At 37.3% G+C, this 20,817-nt stretch overlaps 1 protein-coding gene across 7 annotated transcripts in view; it reads left to right on the top strand.

Moving 5' to 3' along the window:
- The window catches only part of BCAS3 (BCAS3 microtubule associated cell migration factor), a 578,866-nt gene that overhangs the window by 102,012 nt on the left and 456,037 nt on the right, over positions 1-20,817 (top strand). For 4 of the 7 annotated variants that reach the window (XR_004347453.1, XM_032616303.1, XM_032616300.1 and 1 more), the window contains exon 8: positions 10,045-10,089. The exons of the other annotated variants lie outside the window; for them this stretch is intronic. Coding sequence is in view for 3 of the 4 variants with exons in the window: in XM_032616303.1 (XP_032472194.1) it covers positions 10,045-10,089 (45 nt within the window). In the remaining variant the exon portion in view is untranslated. The remainder of the gene's footprint in view (positions 1-10,044; positions 10,090-20,817) is intronic. 7 annotated transcript variants of the gene reach the window in all.

Below are 20,817 nucleotides of genomic sequence, written 5' to 3'. Positions count from 1 at the left end.
GGGCTTTCTCTAGTTGTGGCAAGCAGGGGCCACTCTTCATCGCGGTGCGCGGGCCTCTCACTATCGCAGCCTCTCGTTGCGGAGCACAGGTTCCAGACGCGCAGGCTCAGTAGTTGTGGCTCACGGGCCTAGTTGCTCCGCGGCATGTGGGATCCTCCCAGACCAGGGCTCGAACCCCTGTCCCCTGCATTGGCAAGCATATTCTCAACCACTGCACCACCAGATAAGGCCCCTGGCAGGAGTTCTTTAGACCCAACCAAGTTGTCAGTTACTTGCCGCGCAGTCTTAATTTGGATGTTCGGTGGTCGTCTGGGTGGATCTTTTCAAGTCCAAAGAGATAGAGCAATAGGAGAATGAGAAAGACTGAGGGGGAAAAACCTTGGCCTCAGTGCGCTTCTTCGCGGCCAGAGAACTGGTCTCTGCCAGATCCTGCAGGCGACGTCAGCTGCCACTTAACGGACTACTCGAATCTACATGGCTCAGGATAAGTCCCAGCCACCCTTCAGAGGGAAGCCATAGCCCAATAGGCGGATCGAGATTATGGCCTTTGAGGCCCCGCATTGGGTGCCAGAAAAGATGTTGCAGGAAAGAGAGAGGGGGCGCAAGAGGATGGTCACATCCCAAGTCATGTCCGAGTCCCTGGGATGGCCGCCAAGTGTGGGTTCTTGGCTTTGTGCAGGCAAGAATTCAAGAGCAAGACGTAGTAAAGTGAAAGAAGGTTTATTCAGGGAGATACACGCTCCATAGACAGAGTGTGGGCCATCTTGGAAGGCAAGAGGCCTGTTGTGTTAATCTAAAAGAAACTCTACCTATAGTGATATTTACATTTAATGGATCTGGTTTTCATTTTGGGTTCTCTGAGTTCCTTTCTGTATGCATTTAGCCTAAGGTAGGTACTCTGTAGTGTTCATTGACACTCCTGAATCCATGGATAGAAGTATAGAACCCTGGAAGGAACAGAGATTTGGGGGTCACACAGACCTAGATATGAATTACTAGAGTGAAATTATTCAACAATTCTCAGGCTCAGTTTCCTTATTTGTAATGTGGTGCTCACACACAGCTTTGTGCTAGCTCCTAGTGAGGATTGAATATGACAATATTTTCAGATATTTAGTACAATGTCAAACCCATATTAGGTGCACCTCATATTATTTGGTCAGAAAGATACGAAGGGTATCCAGGGAACACTCTTTACTAGGAATTTCTTTTCGTGTATATATATGTATGAAGAACTATATATATATAATATATATTTATCTGTAAATGTATAGGTAAATTGAAGTGTTGCCTGTATGACTCTTGGAAGAGTGTGGCTATGCCCAGTTTATCCAGTATCCGCACTACAGGTTTGTCTGACTTCATGCCCTAGCCTAGTGCTGTATTTATAGTGTCTCTGATGAATTGGAGCCCTTTACTTTCATTGGAAAATGGTAATTTGTTTATATTCCCCAAGAAAGCCCATGTTATATTTATTTATATCTTTATTGAGGTATAATTGAAACATGACAAATGGCACATATTTCAAGTGTACAGTATGATAAATTTTGACGTATGTGCACATCCATGAGACCATCGTTCCAGTCAAGATAATGAGCATGTCCACCACGCACAATAGTTTTCTCATGCCCCTTTATAATACACCCCTGCTGCCCCTCCCAGCGCTCCATAAAAGCACATTTCTACGTAATAAGTCTCTCTCAGTATCATTGAGATCTTTTTTGAGGGGAGATACTTTGCTGTCATGTAGTTTAATATGACTTTATATTATATATCTAAAAACAAAAGGTAGGGGCTTCCCTGGTGGCGCAGTGGTTAAGAATCCGCCTGCCAATTCAGGGGACACAGGTTCGAGCCCTGGTCCGGGAAGATCCCACGTGCCGCGGAGCACCTAAGCCCGTGTGCCACAACTACTGAGCCTACGCTCTATAGAGTCTGCGAGCCACAGCTACTGAAGCCCGCCCACCTAGAGCCCGTGCTCTGCAATAAGAGAAGCCACCGCAATGAGAAGCCCGCACACTGCAGCGAAGAGTATTCCCCACTTGCCCCAAGTAGAGAAAGCCCGCGCACAGCAACAAAGACCCAACACAGCCAGTAAATAAATAAGTAAATAAATAAATTTTAAAAACAGAAACAAAAGGTGGCAGTCTTTAATTCAAAGTTGTTTTTTCTTCTGCTCTGTATCTTAAACTAAAGGCCCTTTAAAAGAAACATTTTCCCTCTAGAACCAGTTCAGAAAACAGCTAAAGGGGTTGCAGTTTTCTGTGTAATCATTTCAAAACAACAATTTTTTTCAGCCACCAAAAGGATGCAGTCTTGACATATAAATAGAAAACAGACTGAGTTTTTGGCTGATACTGCTATACTGGTTTAAATGTTGGTTCAGTCAACTTCAGGCTTAGATTACAAGATTTGCAAATTAAAGAAAACCAAAAGGGCAAGAACATCTGTATAGATTCTGACTTTGTGGAATTCCGTACAGGCATGCTTATTCTACTGCTGGTGCAACAGGGCATGTACACAGTGAATAAGCCTTGAGAAGAGATCACTGTTATGTTCTTCCTATCCCAAAGACAAAATTGATGATGAAAATTAGGGAATTCATTATGCAGAACCACATCAGTTTCCAAATCATGTATTATTCCACAATTTTTGGGGGGAAATATTTTCATGATGTAGCTGTAGGGTATTTAGCCAGAATAAAAATCTTGCTAAATCTCACTAGTTGTGTTACTTGATGATTTTCTTGAATCTAAAGTATTGGGAGGGCTTCCCTGGTGGCGCAGTGGTTGAGAGTCCTCCTGCTGATGCAGGGGACGCGGATTCGTGCCCCAGTCAGGGAAGATCCCACATGCCACGAAGCGGCTGGGCCCGTGAGCCATGGCCACTGGGCCTGCGTGTCCGGAGCCTGTGCTCCGCAACAGGAGAGGCCGCAGCAATGAGAGGCCCGCATAGAGGAAAAAAAAAAAAAAGTATTGGGAATTGAGAAAGGTAATTTGCTTTAGCTAAGACTTAAATATGTTATAGTCAAAGAGTATGTTAATTAATTGATAGGAAATTAATTACTGTACACCTCTGTGAGATGTAAGGAATCCTCGTTTGCTACTGGGTAAATCATACCTGTGTGTATGATTTTAAAATGTTTGCTATAGGTTACCTATGCTACTATCTCAAAAAATGCTTTATTTTAATGTTTTTCTCCCTTTTGTTGTAAGAAAGAATTTTATATTCTTTCAAGAAATGTTTATAGCTACCAGTATTATTTATGGGTACCTGCTGTATTTCAGCTGCTCTCATAGTATGTGGGAATTCAGTAGTAATCCAAGGCGGCAGTGGCTTTTAGCTGAGAGGGAGATGAGAGAGGTGGTTTTGACCCCCAGGAGACACTCGGCAGTGCCTGGCGACATTTTTGGATGTCACATCTGGGGACTGGGAGGTGCTAGTGTTGTGGCAGAGTCAAGGATGATGCTAAACATCCTATAATGTGCAGATCAGCTCCTGACAACAAAGAATTTTCCAGCCTAAAATGCCCATAGGGCCAAGGTTGAGACACTCGGATCTAAGGAGACAAAGAATCTATGCATTGATTGAGCTGACTTTCTAGCAGGGAGAGAGAAACAAATATGTAAAATATATAGTATGTTAACAAGTGATGTGTAAAAAATACTAGGGAAGGTGGTTAGAGAATGTTGGACAAGGCAATGCTATGTGGTGTTGGTGGACATTTGGATAATTGGCTGTTTTGGACTATAGTGAACAGTGCTGATATGAGCATTTGTATACATGGGAGTACATTTTTTGGTGTGCATTTCTGTTTGGTATATGTACCTAGTAGTGGAATTGCAAGGCCATAAGTTATGCTTTGCTTGATATTACCAAGCAGTTTTCTAAAGTGGTTCTACCAGTTGCCTTCCTACCGGCAGTTCATAAGGCTTCCAGTTGCAGTACTTTGTGTGAAAATTTGGCATTGATAGTCTTCATTTTAGCCATTCTGGTGAATATGCATTGGTATCTCATGTGGTTTTTGTTTTCATTTTACTGACAGCTAATGAATTTAAATACTTTTATATATATTTTAATCTATTTCAACATCCTCTGAAGTGCATGACCAAGTCTTAAGCCCTTTTTTCTTTTGTTTTATTTATTTATTTTGCGGTACGTGGGCCTCTCACTGTTGTGGCCTCTCCCGTTGTGGAGCACAGGCTCCGGACGCGCAGGCTCAGCAGCCATGGCTCACGGGCCCAGCCGCTCCGTGGCATGTGAGATCTTCCCGGACCGGAGCGCGGACCCATGTCCCCTGCATTGGCAGGCGGACTCTCAACCACTGCGCCACCAGGGAAGCCCTTTCTTTTGTTTTAAATGTCTTTTTCTTATTCATTTGTTGGAGTAGTTTTAATATGAGCCCCCTATCACTGCTTTTATGATTAGTGCTTGTTTTTTTTAAAAATATTTATTTATTTTTATTTATGGCTGTGTTGGGTCTCCGTTGCTGCATGCGGGCTTTCTCTAGTTGCGGCGAGCGGGGGCTACTCTTCGTTGTGATGCACGGGCTTCTCATTGTGATGGCTTCTCTTGTTGCAGAGCATGGGCTCTAGGTGCATGGGCTTCAGTAGTTGTGCCATGTGGGCTCAGTAGTTGTGGCACACGGGCTCTAGAGCACAGACTCAGTAGTTGTGGTGCTCAGGCTTCGTTGAAGATCCCATGGCATGTGGGATCTTCCTGGACCAGGGATCGTACCCGTGTCCCTTGCATTGGCAGGCAGATTCTTAGCCACTGTACCACCAGGGAAGTCCCTGATTAGTGCTTTTTATATCCTGTTTACCTCAAGGTCATGAAGCTGACTCCAAAATGTATATGGTTATCAATACAGAGGCCCAAGAATAGCCAAGACACTTTTGAAGAACAAAGTTGGTAGGGTTATACTACTTGGTATTTATAAAGCAATAGTCAAAGTTGCATTGGCATAAGGAGAGACCATTAGATTAGTGGAATACGTAGGGCGTCCAGAAACAGATTCACATACTTTTATGATAAAAATGGCACTGCAGTACAAAGGCAATTCATGTATGGTTCTGGGTCATTTGGGTATTCATATGGAAAATGAAGAAACTTGTTTCCTGTTACATATCATGCAAAAATCAACTTAAGATGTAGACCTAAAGGTGAGAGAAAAAACAAAATACTTTGAAGATGAAGAAAATATGTCATGGCTTTAAAAAAATTTATTTATTTGGCTGCATCGGGTCTTAGTTGTGGAGCCAGGGATCTTTCATTGTGGCATGCAGGCTTCTCTCTAGTTGTGGCGTGCGGGCTCAGTAGTTGCAGCTTGCGGGCTTAATTGCCCCGTGACATGTGGGATCTTACTTCTCTGGCCAGGGATCAAACCCGCATTCCCTGCATTGGAAGGCAGATTCTTAACCACTGGACCACCAGGGAGGTCCCCCTCATGACTTTAAGGTAGACAGGTATTCCCTAAACAAAACATAATATGTACTCACTGTAAAGAAAAACATTTGTATTCTTTTGGCTTCAATATTATGTAGAAAATTGCTTGATTTGGTGGTGTATGACTTATATATGATATTCTGTTATGTACATGTAATGAAAACCAGGATTTTACTATTTTGTGAACCTTTAATGTCAGTATATGGAATTATCATATAATTGGAACATATAGTAACTGTGTATCATTTCCTTTGTTGATGATACCATGGGTTCTATAAAGGCTGCCTTAAAAAATTAGGATTTGAAATCTTAGGTTTGCTTTTTCTCCTTTTGTAGTCATTTAAATATTATTTCGTTTCTTAATTTCTTTTCCTAGTTTTTTTTGAATTTTATTTTATTTATTTTTCTATACAGCAGGTTCTTATTAGTTATCCATTTTATACATATTAGTGTATATATGTCAATCCCAGTCTCTCTTCCTAGTTTAATTCCAATGATAGAATACCTTTTTTTTTTTTTTTTTTTTGCGGTATGCGGGCCTCTCACTGTTGTGGCCTCTCCCATCGCGGAGCACAGGCTCCGGACGCGCAGGCTCAGCGGCCATGGCTCACGGACCCAGCCGCTCCTCGGCATGTGGGATCTTCCCGGACCGGGGCACGAACCCGTGTCCGCTGCATCTGCAGGCGGACTCTCAACCACTGCGCCACCAGGGAAGCCCTAGAATACCTTTAAATAGCTTCTTTTTTTTTTTAATGTTCGAGAAATGTAAATCCAACTATAATGGTACAAAACATGATATTGCTCTATAAGTCTAATTGGAAAATTCCCCTCAAAGATGGCAGAAATTCTTGAAGCCATCCAGATCATGAGGGGGGAAAAAGGACAAATAGGAAGTCCTGAATAATTACTTGGTGGGAAAGTGCAGTGGTAGAGGAGATTGGTTGTTTTTTTTAAGGCGATAAGATCCTGGTTTTTTATTCTGTGCAGGATGTTACAGAGGGCCACAATTTTCTTGTTTATTTCAGTTTGTAAAGATGAATATACCTTAGGATACAGAGGCACAATACACAAAAACTCCTTTGGACTTATACTGTGCTGAAAAACTTCAAAAAAATTACAAATGACTTGAATTATTGTTTTATGTTTAGAAACAGATTGTTATTTTAAAACTAAATTTCCTGGCCTCAAGGTGGTTGTCACAACCAATGTAATATCCTAGAAGCAAGATTTTGTTTTTGTTTTTTAGTCTTTTGAGTGTGTTATATCTTAATGTTAACTGATCTTGCTCTTTGTCAGTAACTTTTGGTATAACGAGTCTTTTTTCTTGGCATTCAAGTAATTTTACTAACATCTTGTTTTTCAAACACAATATCCAAGGAAGGTTAAAACAGTTATTATACAATAACTGGCATATTAATTAGAGCCTCCTGATGTGGGGTGGGTAAATGTGCTTGTGGAGAGGAATGAACAAGAGACTATTTTGAGTGTCCCTTTGGAGTTTTTTAAAAAAACTTTTAAGTGCTTAAACATGTGGTATATTTAGGTTTTATCACTTATTTAAATATACAGTTTGTATTTAGCTCTGTGGAAATAATGAAATATAATAAATTTGTATGCGTTAAAGTAACATTTCCTATTCTAACTCTGTTTACTTGTTAGTCTTCATTTCCCTAAAAAATGTCAGCGAGCACATACTGAATGCATCTGTTTGTCAGTTTCGTCCATGCACCTTTTTTAAACAAGGAAATAAAAGTAAAGTTTATGATGACCAGAGAGCTTGATGAGAACAGCTGCACTGCATACTTCTGTGAGTCACTTGTCAAATGAAGCAGCAGTATAGGAAAAATGATAATGCACCCCTCCACTGTTAAAGACAAAACTGCTGCGATGGGGGACGTTTTAAATTATTAAACACTGTAAACGCCATAACGTTAATTAGAAGAGGAACAAACTCCACAAAGATAAATGTGTTTTCAATATGATTCTTAGGGAGGGTACAGTAGAAACCAGTGAACAGAGAGGAAATTTATTTCTGGCAGGACTCTAGACATGGAACTGTGGCTGAACTTTTTACCCTAATTACCTCCTGCTAATGCCTGCAGCGGTCTGGAATCAAAGTGGTGCTTCGGGCCCTGGAAATTCTCTGATGTGGCAAACGTTTGTTGTGTGAGGAGGGTTTCTTAAGAAAAAGCAGAATGTTGTGACAGGATTTTAAAAAAATTTCTCAGTTACCACCCACCTCACTTGTTGCCTACAAAAATAGAGTAATTGTTTGCATCTGTGTGTGCTTTTTTCCCCCTAAGAAATAACTGTTATAAATCAATGTGACATAGATCCAGTGAACTGAGCCTTGCCTGAGATATGCTTTTTTTTTTTTTAAGTCTCTCCTTTATTTAAAAATCTAGGTTCAAAATGTAAAGAAGTTATTTTTGGTGAAGGAGAAGAAACATTCTGCCCATTTCTGAGGAGATTTTAGATCTTAAAGTATGCTTTTCAAAATAAAGCCTAACCACTTTAGGAGAATCAGACTGATAACTATTAAACTGCTTAATCCTGGAAGTTGAAATGGGAATTTCCAGTTTCCATTTTTAACTGTCCATCCCACAGGGACCAGAACCTTAGAGACATTTCCCTTTAATTTCTCTGAAACTTCTTTCCGTTCATCTGTCACCACCTGCTTTTCATCCTTTTCTTTTAAAGTTAGTGTTTCTATACTATATATAGGATAAATACTTTGACCTTGCATTTTATGTATTCTAAAACAATCTGAATTTCAATTAGTCTGCCCTTATGTCATATGAACGTCTGTACTAACTTGTATCTCCAGTTCCAGCCCTTTACTAATCTTCTTAAAACCTTTTATATAATTCTTGAAAAACACAATTATGCACTATTGTTTTGTAAGGCAAATATACTCATGGTTTCACTTGGGAAGACATTTATTTAGGAAGTCTTCTATTTAGGTATTGAATAGATAGCTTTAATTAGTATGTTGTTAGTTTTCTTGATCCTGGGCAAGAAAGAGAATTTTTATTCCTTATAATGAAATACAAAATTTCTTACAGGGTTGGATCAAAAATTCACATCTTGCTGTGGTTAAGCTGTGGTTACAAATTGCTCCAGTATAACCTTAGTATTTTGCATTTTGTATATCTGCCTCTGTGACCATTCATATAGTAGTTTTATTTGTGAATTGTGAATGAGGATTATTTCTTTGAATTACCAACGTTTCAAAATTATGTTACAAATAATTTATTTTCACTTTCTTCCCCTATATATTTTTATAAAAACTTCTAACATATTGTTTCAAAATTATAATTAGCCACTTTGGATGTAACATGTGTATTTCACAACTTTTGTTTGTTGTTTGATTCCTCTCATCCCCCCACCCCCTGCCCCATTCCACCTACCTTTATAAGAGCAGTCAAATTAGAAAAACGTTTTTGTTTTAACTACTAAGAAAAGTAATCTTTCATAGTAATGATACTGTTCAAACTGGAAAATGACTTTTAAGTTTTAACCATATCTATATGGCATTTGGAGTTGTTGCAGTTCAGTTTATACTTCACTATAAAATAACCTTGCATATTATTATAAGTATTTAAAGGGTCATCTGCTTTTTTTTCTAAACCTGATACCACAGGAAAAAGAAAGGACAATCACGTGGCTGTATCAGGTATTATGGAATGTAAATATTCCTCACAAGTTTCAAACAGACATACTCTACAGTGTACAAATAATGATTTTCTTGTGCTTTAGTAAGTCAGATTAGAAGAATTGATTTAGAACAATATAGGCACCTTCTAAAAAATATATAAATGCAAGGGCTCAGATTTTCTGTTGTCATTTTAAGTATGAAGAAGGGAAATATCAGAAGTAATAAGTTTTTACACATATCCTTTTCTAAAATATCTTTTGGTAAGTTTTGGTATTCCTTGATTTTGAGAAATAGATTGCATATAATCTATTAGCTTTAGCTTGTTGAAATTTCTCAGTGTGTCTCAAATGCTGTAATGATCTGTTGGCTTCTTTGACATGTTTAATATGTTGGTTTGTATTGATTTCATACGCAAACTTCATGCACATTGGTAAAGTTTTAGGGTAACACTGGAATAATAAAACCAGGTACGCTTTTACGCAGTAGAGCATATTTGAGTCTATGCTTGCTTGGCAGAAGTTGGTATAATTAACATTTTTTTCGTGAATTGAACCAGACTTAGTGCTCTCATTTCCAGTGTCCCATGTTTTTCAGTTAAACTATGGTTATATTTATCTGTTAATATGCAAATGATTCTGTATATACTTTGTTTATCATGACAGATAAGCATTTCACAAATTAGCTTGCTTTCTAGGGAAATAAATTCAAGCAAGATTTTGCTTTGTTTTTGTTTGGAGTGTTATTGCTTCTGCCTTAAAGAATACACAAAATTTTCTTACTATATTATTTTAGTTTTCAAAGTTTCTTTATAATATCATGACTCAAAATTAACTTTTTATTTTTAGGAAACTGTATTTATGATCCATTTCTTAACCATTAAGTAAAATTTTAATTTTTAACCTAACGTTTTTTGCCTCTGTTTTTCGGTATCCCTCTGCCAGTGGTTTCCCAAGAGGAGAATGTTATCCACGGAAAGGAAACAACAGGTTGTAGTAGAATTTAGACTCCCTAAATTCATATATCTTCAAAAATTATAAAATAATGAACAATTTATTAATTTTCTGCTATTAAGAAAAACTGATCTTCTTTTACATTGGGAATTACAAAGTAAGATTTTATTTATTTTTTAAAAATTTTATTGAAGTGTAGTGATTTACAATGTTGTGTTAATTTCTGCTGTACAGCAAAGTTATTCAGTTATACATATTTCTTTTTCATCATGATTTATCACAGGATATTGAATCTAGTTCCCTGTGCTGTGTACCAGGACCTTGTTTATCCATCCAAATATAACAGTTTCCATCTGCTAATCCTAAACTCCCAATCTTTCCCTCCCCCAATCCCAAAGTAACATTTTAGTATCCTGAAGTATTAATTTCAAAGAATACAGTATAACAGTTGTACTATAATTATGGCTAATTATAATATTTACTTTGTGAATAGCAGAGGCAGATTTATTTGTTTTCTTTTTGATTGTTTGGAAACATGATGCTAGTGAAGGCGAGTTTACAGCTTTCAATCTTCGTTTTCTGTGTTTTCTGTCTTTGTCTTCTATGTCTATAAATCATTTTCCTAATCAATTAGTAAATGAATATCAGCAATTTAAAATATTAAATATTCAATATTTGAAGCCCTTGCTGTTGATAGAAACATTTTCCTATGATATTCCATTGCTGAAAATGCTTAATGAAAAGCTTTCCTCTGTAAATAGATCACATAAGGGTTAAATGAAATAAAACATATAGTGTCTTTATAACAATGGCTGGTATTTATCAAATGCACAATAATCAAAATTATAGAGCAGCCACAGTCGTGGGACTTACTATTAGATAAGTGAGATTCAAAAGGTAGAATGTCAAACATTTTCATATCTTTACTTCATAAATGGGATTTTGCCAAGTATCTCTCTCTTCAGTTCATTCAGTCTTATACATTCTATGGTTTTGGACAAACATGTATTTATTTATATATGTATATATATTTGGACAAACATACATTCTGTGGTTTTAGACAAACATGTATACACCATTATCATATCGTAGAGAGTTGTTAATTGATAACAAGTAGTTAACATCAATTCTTTTCTCAATTTTTAATAGATTCTTTTAACAAATAATGTTATGTTCAACGTATTACAGCAGTAAACACAGTGTAGTCTCTGCCTTCTGGAAGCTTCTAGTTCTTTTGATTGAAAGGGCGTGTAAGTTTGTGAAATGTGTAGATGACAGTACTAGATTTGTTTAGTACCTTTGTTTGCATTCCTTCATTAAGAATGTTTTAATATCTCCAAATGATTTTTAAAAATCACAGGAAATATCCTGGCAGGATTAGTGGGCAGTTCTTTTCCTTATTCGTTAGAATAAACTCATTATATGTTTTTTAATGTTATTGTCATTGTCCTTGGACTAGTTGGAATTTATTAATATGGTTCATTATAAATATCTCACATGTATATAATTATGAATTGTGTTGTATTATTTTTGGAGTTTGAAATAAAATGTTGCCTATATGTTAAGGTTTTAGGTTTTTGTAACCTCAGCATAGTTATATGCTACTTCGTGTTAGATCATGTTATGTAGAATGGTAATTAGAATATATTTCACTTGTACCTCATTAGTCTAGTTAAAACCAGTTGAGAGGTTTTAAAATGTTCTAATTCTTATTGATATTTCTTTTTGGGGGAGGTAGATCCTTAGATTTTGAATTTTGAAGAGATATTTGACAGGTTGACAAACTTGTCCTTTGTGTTATTGGGAAATGAGGCTTGATCATCTCATCTCTTGGAGGTTCAGAGGATTTTGCTCTATTCTTGAATGATTGCACTTTGACCTTTTATCTACTGAAAATTTTACTTTTCTTAGCAGAAGTCAGAATAGTTGAACTATTTAGATTTGGATGGTAAACTCGTGTTAGAAGGCGTATATATTTAATAAACAGATGGAGTAGAAGATGACAGATTAGCTGTTCCAAACATTCATAACTTTGTTTAAAGCTCTTTTATTTCCAGCAGAGTACCATACCTCCTACTTCACTGGAACTTTAATCCAATTTATTTGGAATTGCCTTAGATAACCATACTTATATATTATAAAAATACCTACTCATGTGTAATGAGTATTTTATTATTTAATATTTGTTTCTTTAGGGGAGATGACTGGCAGACATTTGTTCTTCCTTGAATATGTTCAATCTTTTAAAAAATGACTATTCGAATATGTTGAAAAATATGAATTTTAAAAATACATGAAGCACTATTACAGCTGAAAGGAAAATAGAGAAATCAACAATTAAAGTTAGAGATGAGGAATCCTCTTTTAGTAAATGATGCAACTAGGAGATAGGAAATCAGTCAGGATATAGAAGATATCAACTACAACATCATTTTGACTCACCTGATATTTATAGAATACTATATCCACATACTGTACATACAGCATTGACCAAGACTGACCATATGCTGGGTGATAAAGCAAGTCTCAAAAACAGAGTATGTTTTATAACCACAGTGCAGTTAAGTTAGAATTCAGTAATAAACATCTCTCTGTAAAACCTGTACAGTGTTTGGAAATTAAACAATGGGTAAAGCAGAGATCAGGAGAAAATAGAGCAGATTTTGAATTGAAAGACTGAAAAAACACAGCATATGAAAAATGGAATGTAACTAAAGCAGAGACAGGGGATGTTTATAGCGCTAAATGCTCATGTTTGGAAGAAGGAAGGTCTAAAACCTTTTACCTTAAGCATCTAAAAAAGAGGAGCAAGTTTACCTAAAATAAGTAAAAGGAAGAAAATAATACATGGAAATTAATGAAAGGAAATGGACAAACAATGGAGAAAATCAGTTACGTCAAAAACTAGTTCTTTGAAAACATCATTAGTAGGACTGGTTGAAAACCACACAAATCACCAATATTAAGAGTGGGCATTACTACAGATCTTATGGTCATTAAAGATAGTAAGCAATATCAGGATCACCTTTATCTTTGAAAGCTTACATGAAATGGACAAATGGAAAATAACTTAGTGAAAAGTTATTGGTAAGTAAAGACCAATCAGTAGAATAATATTGCCATGGAGTAGTTCATAATTGTAAATAGATATTTCACAATTATTTCTATAAAGAAAGAGTACAAAACAGACATACAAGAACTTAGGGAAGACAGGGTGAGATAATATGAGAGACATGACCTATGGGAAGAACCAGAAGGACATAGCTCCACAAATTCATCGTAGAACTGACAAAGAAGTTAGAAGGTGGAGAAGGAAGACTAGACAGAAAACTGAATAAAATGAGAGCTTGAGCAAAATGGGAAAAAAATTAGAACATTTGCATATTTCCCAAATAAGAGAAGCAAAGTAATGCAGTGGAGGAAATGTCAAACATCAGAATGTTTAATCCCAAGATATATTATTGTAGAGTTCCTATATTTCAGGAACTCAGGCTCACTTCATATCCCCCTCAACTGAAGCACATACCTAAAAGACCCCTGAGAAAGACAGTGTAAAGCAACCCAGTTACACTAGAAATGGAGAACTATATTTCAGGGGTCAGTAAAGGTGTCTCCCCCCGGCCCCTTTTAAATTAATTAATTTGGCTGTCGGGTCTTAGTTGTGGCACGTGGACTCTTCGTTGCAGCATGCAGGCTTCTCTCTAGTTGTGGCACGTCGGCTCAGTAGTTGCGGCATGTGGGCTCCCTAGTTGTGACGCGTGGGCTTAGTTGCCCCACGGCATGTGGGATCTTAGTTCCCCGACCAGGGATTGTACCCATGTCCCCTGCGTTGGAAGGCGGATTCTTAACCACTGAACCAGCAGGGACGTCCGTACATTTATATTTAAATTTATGATCCCCTTTGTGTTATTTTTCGTATAATGTATCAGGTTTAGGTCATGGTTTTTCCCTATTCTTTGCTACTTCATCAGTTTTTCAAGATATTAGCCTTAATCCGTTGAATTACTTTTGTACTTTCCTCAACACGTAAAGGTGTCTTCTTTTTTCCGGTACGCGGGCCTCTCACTGTTGTGGCCTCTCCCGTTGCGGAGCACAGGCTCCGGACGCGCAGGCTCAGCGGCCATGGCTCACGGGCCCAGCCGCTTCGCGGCACGTGGGATCTTCCCGGACCGGGGCACGAACCCGTGTCCCCTGCATTGGCAGGTGGACTCTCAACCACTGCGCCACCAGGGAAGCCCCAAAGGTGTTTTGTTTTGTTTTGTTTTTGCCATGTATGAAATGCTCAGTGGACTATGTGGTCTCTGTGGCAACTACTCAACTCAACCATAGAAAATAAATAAGTGGGTGTGGCTATATTCCAGTGAAACTGGCAGTTGGTGTTGGATTTGGGACATAGTTTGCTGATCTCTACCATACCCTAAAATTTTTGAAAATTTTTCTTAATTTTTTTTAAATAAGTTTATTTATTTTATTTTATTTTATTTTTGGCTGCGTTGGGTCTTCGTTGCTGCACCGTGGGCTTTTCTCTGGTTGCGGTGAGCGGGGGCTACTCTTTGTAGTGGTGGGCAGGCTTCTCATTGTGGTGGCTTCTCTTGTTGGGAGCATAGGCTTTAAGTGTGCGGGCTTCAGTAGTTGTGGCTGGCAGGCTCTAGAGTGCAGGCTCAGTAGTTGTGGTGCACGGGCTTAGTTGTTCCGTGGCATGTGGGATCTTCCCGGATCAGGGCTCGAACCCGTGTCCCCTGCATTGGCAGGCGGATTCTTAACCACCGCGCCACCAGGGAAGCCCCTTAAAATTTTAAGTATTGTATTTAGGAATAGTTTTTAGTGGACAAAGATTATTTAGGAAATGAAAAACAGTATCATAAATGTATAAACTGTGTAATGTTTATATTGTTTATATATGGATATATGAACTAACCTGCAGACTTTTTTTGTTCCCTGTAACATCTCTTCCATAATTTGAATTTCCATTCCATTTGTTTATCTCTGTGGTATTTTTTTTTTTTTTTTTTTTTTTGCTGTACACGGGCCTCTCACTGTTGTGGCCTCTCCCATTGTGGAGCACAGGCTCAGCGGCCATGGCTCACGGGTCTAGCCGCTCCACGGCATGTGGGATCTTCCCGGACCGGGGCACAAACCCGTGTCCCCTGCATCGGCAGGCAGACTCTGAACCACTGCGCCACTAGGGAAGCCCTTCACTGTGGTATATTAAACATACTTGTATTATAACTTTATTCTCTATCCTAAAAAAAAACACTAATAGTTTTTGAAATCTCCATGAAGGTAGAATATTTCTAACTCATCTTCATATTTAATTGCAAATAATAGAATCTTACATAAAAAGAATACAGTGTATTACCTCTTTGCTTCTTATGTAGTATATGACCCTATTGAAGAACACCTGATTCCACCCTCAGTTTTACATTACCTCCTGTTTTCATGTGGAGTCTTTACTTCTTCTTGCCTGGTTACCTCCCCATGTAAAAGCATTGTTAGTACCACTCTCTCAACTTGTAGTGGTGTTGGAAGGTTTAAATACCCAGTGTTCATTCTGAACTTTGCAAAAGAAAAATGTTATTATTAACTGGGCTAATCACAAATTTAGTCTTTAATATGGTTAAATTTCCATTTTCTTGGTTTTTTCTTTTTAATTACTTAATAAAAAAACGCCACCAACTGGCTTTTGTTCTTTAGCAGCTGGATAAGAATACAAATAATGTAATACTATCAAAAAGTTTCCTCTTATATTTAAAGGATTAGCTTCAGTAACACATGTTGAAGGTTGTGCAGCTTTTTCCCATTTAAAAATAAGTGTTTCCATGCTTCTTGCAATTTGTGGTAGATTTAAGATGTCTTTGCTATTTTGTGTTTCACTTATACATGCATATTCTTGGAAAATGTCACTTTCTCAAATACTTTGTTCCGCTTTTCCTAATTTTGGTTCAATCTGTTAAATATCATGAATAAAAATAATAAAAGTCTTTGTAAAGGAAAATGTTATTAATGTTTAGAATTTTCAAGTCATAAAAGCCATATCTCACATTGCTTTAACGTGATGCTTATTGTATTGCATTACAAAAAAACTTTTTTTTCCAATTTATTTATTTATTTATGGCTGTGTTGGGTCTTCGTTGCTGCGTGCAGGCTTTCTAGTTGTGGTGATCGGGGGCTACTCTTCGCTGTGGTGCACGGGCTTCTCACTGCGGTGGCTTCTCATGTTGCGGAGCATGGACTCTAGGCTTGTGGGCTTCAGTAGTTGTGGTGCACAGGCTCAGTAGTTGTGGCACACGGGCTTTAGAGCACAGGCTCAGTCAGTAGTTGTGGCGCACGGGCTTAGTTGCTCCATGGCATATGGGATCTTCCGGACCAGGGATCAAACCTGTGTCCCCTGCATTGGCAGGTGGATTCTTAACCACTGTGCCACCAGGAAAGTCCCCCCAAAAACTATTTTGAAAACATTGTCCAGGGTAAGAAATGGCTATGATTCTAATAAAATATATGAATATTAAGAAAAAAATTAGTATAAAAATTGAAAGTAGACTCTGTGACTCTGTGATAGAAAGTTATAAGTTTAGGGGATTAATATATATTATTTGTGATTCTTGTTTTCTATCAGGCATAAAAGATAGTTTGCACCTATCTAATAAAACATTTTCAGTCAGTGTTTAAATTTCAAAGATAAAGTGTAAGGTCACCATCATCATTCTTCCATTATTCTAAGTCTTCACAAAAAGCCCAAGATACCTAGGTCATTCCTCATTTTCTACATGCTAATAACCTAGCGTTTGGTATTAGAAAAGGGATTATTGAATCTTCTATGGAAAGATGTATTTCAATAGGAATACTTAACTGCACATACCTAAAGATCTTATTTAATTTCTATTCTTTGACCATTTCATGCTCCTTGCTCCATTTAGTGGTTCATTTGATTAGGTCTCACTGTATTGCTGACTTTTCCCTTAAATAGTAATTGTTGGATCTGAAACACACTGTCAGAATATTTCCCAATGTTTACAACATGTATAGTATTATCTGTATATAAAACTAACTGAAGTCATGGATTGAGAGTTCTGACAGTCACTCAACCAAATTATGTGGTTATGTATTTTTGGTCAAATCTTTTCACTGTGTAACCCCGATTAAGAAAAAATTACTGGTACAAATAATGAAAATTAAAATAACTTTTGATTAAAAGTACTTAATGCTTAGCATTTTAAAAGTTTTATTATTTGGAGACTCTCTGTTGTCCTAATAAAAGTATGTTGGCTTAATAAAAGGTTATCAACAGTTTTAGTGTGTTACAGAAGAACCTGAGAAATGGAAGCCCACTCAGATTTGTTTCAGAATAGTTTATAACAGTAAAAATTTATTTAAAAGTGTATTAGTTTAACATAATTGTCTATATAGTACTTAAAGGAAAGAAATTAATTTGATAGATTGAAAGAGTAAGCAGTAAATCATGACTCTGGATACACTGCTGAAATTTAATATTCAAATAAGTAAGTGAAAAGGCAACTGAATGTTATTGAAGTAGTAGTAGATCTTTTTACTGTCTCTATAGATTTGCTTTTCCAGAACATCATATCGTTGGAACTTATTTCTTTTTAAGGCAAAATAATATTACATTGTATGTGTATACGACAGTTTGTTTATGCATTCATCATTTAAAAGGACATATGGGGCTTCCCTGGTGGCGCAGTGGTTGGGGGTCCACCTGCCGATGCGGGGGATGCGGGTTCGTACCCCGGTCCGGGAGGGTCCCGCGTGCCGCGGAGTGGCTGGGCCCGTGGGCCATGGCTGCTGGGCCTGTGTGTCCGGAGCCTGTGCTCCGCGGCGGGAGGGGCCGCAGCGGTGAGGGGCCCGCGTGCCGCAAAAAAAATAAATAAATAAAAATGAAAAAAAAAAGGACATAGGGTTGTTTCCACTTTGTGGTTATTATGAATAATGCTGATATATTCATGTACATGTTTTTCTGTCAACATATGCTTTCATTTCTTTTTTTTTGGCGGTACATGGGCCTCTCACCATTGTAGCCTCTCCCATTGCGGAGCACAGGCTCCAGATGCGCAGGCTCAGCGGCCACGGATCACGGGCCTAACCGCTTGGCGGCATGTGGGATCTTCCTGGACCGGGGCACGAACCCGTGTCCCCTGCATCGGCAGACGGACTCTCAACCACTGTGCCACCAGGGAAGCCCCATGCTTTCATTTCTTGGTATACATCTAGGAGTGGAATTGCTGGATCATATGGTAATTCTATCTTTAGCTTTTTGAGGAACTGCCAGACTGTTTTTCACAGTAGCTGCACCATTTTACATTCCCACCAGTAATGGATCAGGGTTTTACTTTTTCTGTATCCTTGCAAATGCATGCTCCTTTTCAATTGTTTTGTTATAACAAACCCAGTGGGTGTGAAGTAGTATCTCACTGTGGTTTTGATTTGCATTTCACCACTGATCCGTGATTTTGATAATCTTTTCATATACTTGTTGGCCATCTGTATATCTTCTTTGGAGAAATGTCTATTCACATCCTGTGCTCATTTTGTAATTGGGTTATCTTCTAGATGTTGAATAGTAAGAGTTCTCAATATACTTTGGATACTAGACCCTTATCTGATATATGATTTACAAATATTTTCTATTTTTTGATTGTCTTTTAACTTTTTAAAAGAATGTTCTTTGATACATAACAGTTTTAAATATTGATGTAATATAATTGTTTTTCTTCTGTTGCTTGTGCTTTTGGTGTCACATCTGAAAATATTGTCAAATCCAAGATCATGAAGATTTACCCCTACATGTTCGTCTTGTATAGTTTTAGCTCTTATATTTAGGTCCTTAATACATTTTGAGTTAATTTTTATATATGATTTAAGATAGTAGTCCAACTTTTTTGCATGTGGACTTCAGTTTTCCCAGTACCATTTGTTGAAGATACTTGGTACCTTTTTCAAAAATTAATTGATCATAGATGTATGGGTTTATATCTGGACTCTGAATTTTATTCTATTGGTTTATATGTCTGATGTCAGTAACACAGTATTTTGATTAATGTAGCTTTGTTGTAATTTTTGAAATCAGGTAATGTGAGTCCTCCAATTCTTTTTTATTTGGGACCTCTTATAACTTCATTTGTTTTTAGGTTGGCTTTTCACTTCTGCAAAAGCCATTGGAATGTTGATAGAGATTGCATTGCTATTGTAACTAGAACTGCTTTCTTAACTTTTTATTTTGTATTGATAATTGCTGGTTTATGTATGTTGATCTTGTACCCTGAAATTTTCCTGAATTTATCAGTTCTAGTACTATTTTATGAATTCTTTGGGATTTTCTATATATAGCATCATGTTGTCTGTGAATAGAGATAGTTTTATTTCTTTTCCAATTTAGAAGTTTTCAGTTTCTTTTTCTTGCCTAATTGCTTTGGTTAGATCTTTCAACACAGTGTTGACTGTAGGCATCCTTGTCTTTTTTCAGATATTAGCGGAAAAACATTCAGTCTTTTGTCACTTAGTATAGTGTTTTGCAAATGCCCTTTATCATATTTGGAAGTTCCCTTCTGTTCCTAGTTTCCTGTATTTTTTTGTTGTTGCTGTGGTTTTTGTTTTTGTTTTTTTTTAATTATGAAAGGGTGTTGAATTTTGGCAGATGCTTTTTCTGTATTGGTTGAGATGATCATGTTGTTTTTTTCCCCCTTTCATTCTGTTAATGTGATGTTGACTGTTAAGAGTTTATTATTTTTTTTTTAGATTTTTTTTTTTTTTTTTTTTTTTTTTTTTTTTTTTTTTTGCGGTACGCGGGCCTCTCACTGTTGTGGCCTCTCCCGTTGCGGAGCACAGGCTCCGGACGCGCAGGCTCAGCAGCCATGGCTCACGGGCCCAGATGCTCCGCGGCATGTGGGATCTTCCCGGACCGGGGCACGAACCCATGTCCCCTGCATCGGCAGGCGGACTCTCAACCACTGCGCCATCAGGGAAGCCCAAGAGTTTATTATTTAATTCCACATATTTGTGACATGGTGATTATTTGATATGCTATGTTTAATATCACATATTCATGAATTTACAGTTTTCCTTCTGCTTTTGATTTGTAATGTCATTCCAGCTTGGTTAGAGAGATTGTCTTCATTGTTTTTAAATTTAGTGAGACTTGTTTTGTGGCTAACGTAGAAGAAGAATGTGTATTCTGCCATTATTGGGTAGAGTCTTCTACAGGCTTGTTGAGTTTAGTTGATTTATATTGTTAAGCTGTGTTCATTTTTTTTTCTTTCATTTTTTTCATTCTGCTACTCTGATATGTAATTTCACTCATCTTATTTTCAAGTTTGTGAATTCTTTCTTTGGTCTATTCTGATATTCAGATAGGCTTTTGAAACCTTTAGTGCCTTTTTCATTTTAGTTATTGTACTGTTCTGTTCTGTTATTTCTATGTGGTTCCTTTTTCATAAGGAACCAGTATCTTTATTGATATTTTCAATTTGTGAATTCATCTTTCTCCCTTATTTCTTTGTCTATAATTTCTTTTAGCTTTTTGAGCATATATAAGACAAGTTGATTTAAATTCTTTGTATAGGTTCTTCAGTGTCAGTTTCTCTCAGTTTATTTTTGTTCTTTGTATGGGCTATACCTTCCTGTTTCTTCCTGTTTCTTTCCTGTGCCTTGCGATTTTTTGTTGAATGGTGGACATTTTTTTTTTTTTTTTTTTTTTTTCAGTACGCGGGTCTCTCACTGTTGTGCTTCTCCTGTTGCGGAGCACAGGCTCCG

This window comes from Phocoena sinus, chromosome 20 (assembly GCF_008692025.1).
Source record: "Phocoena sinus isolate mPhoSin1 chromosome 20, mPhoSin1.pri, whole genome shotgun sequence".
Lineage (NCBI taxonomy): Eukaryota > Metazoa > Chordata > Mammalia > Artiodactyla > Phocoenidae > Phocoena > Phocoena sinus.
The sequence above is the reverse complement of the archived record's forward strand: the minus strand, read 5'-3'. Positions and strand labels throughout refer to the sequence as shown.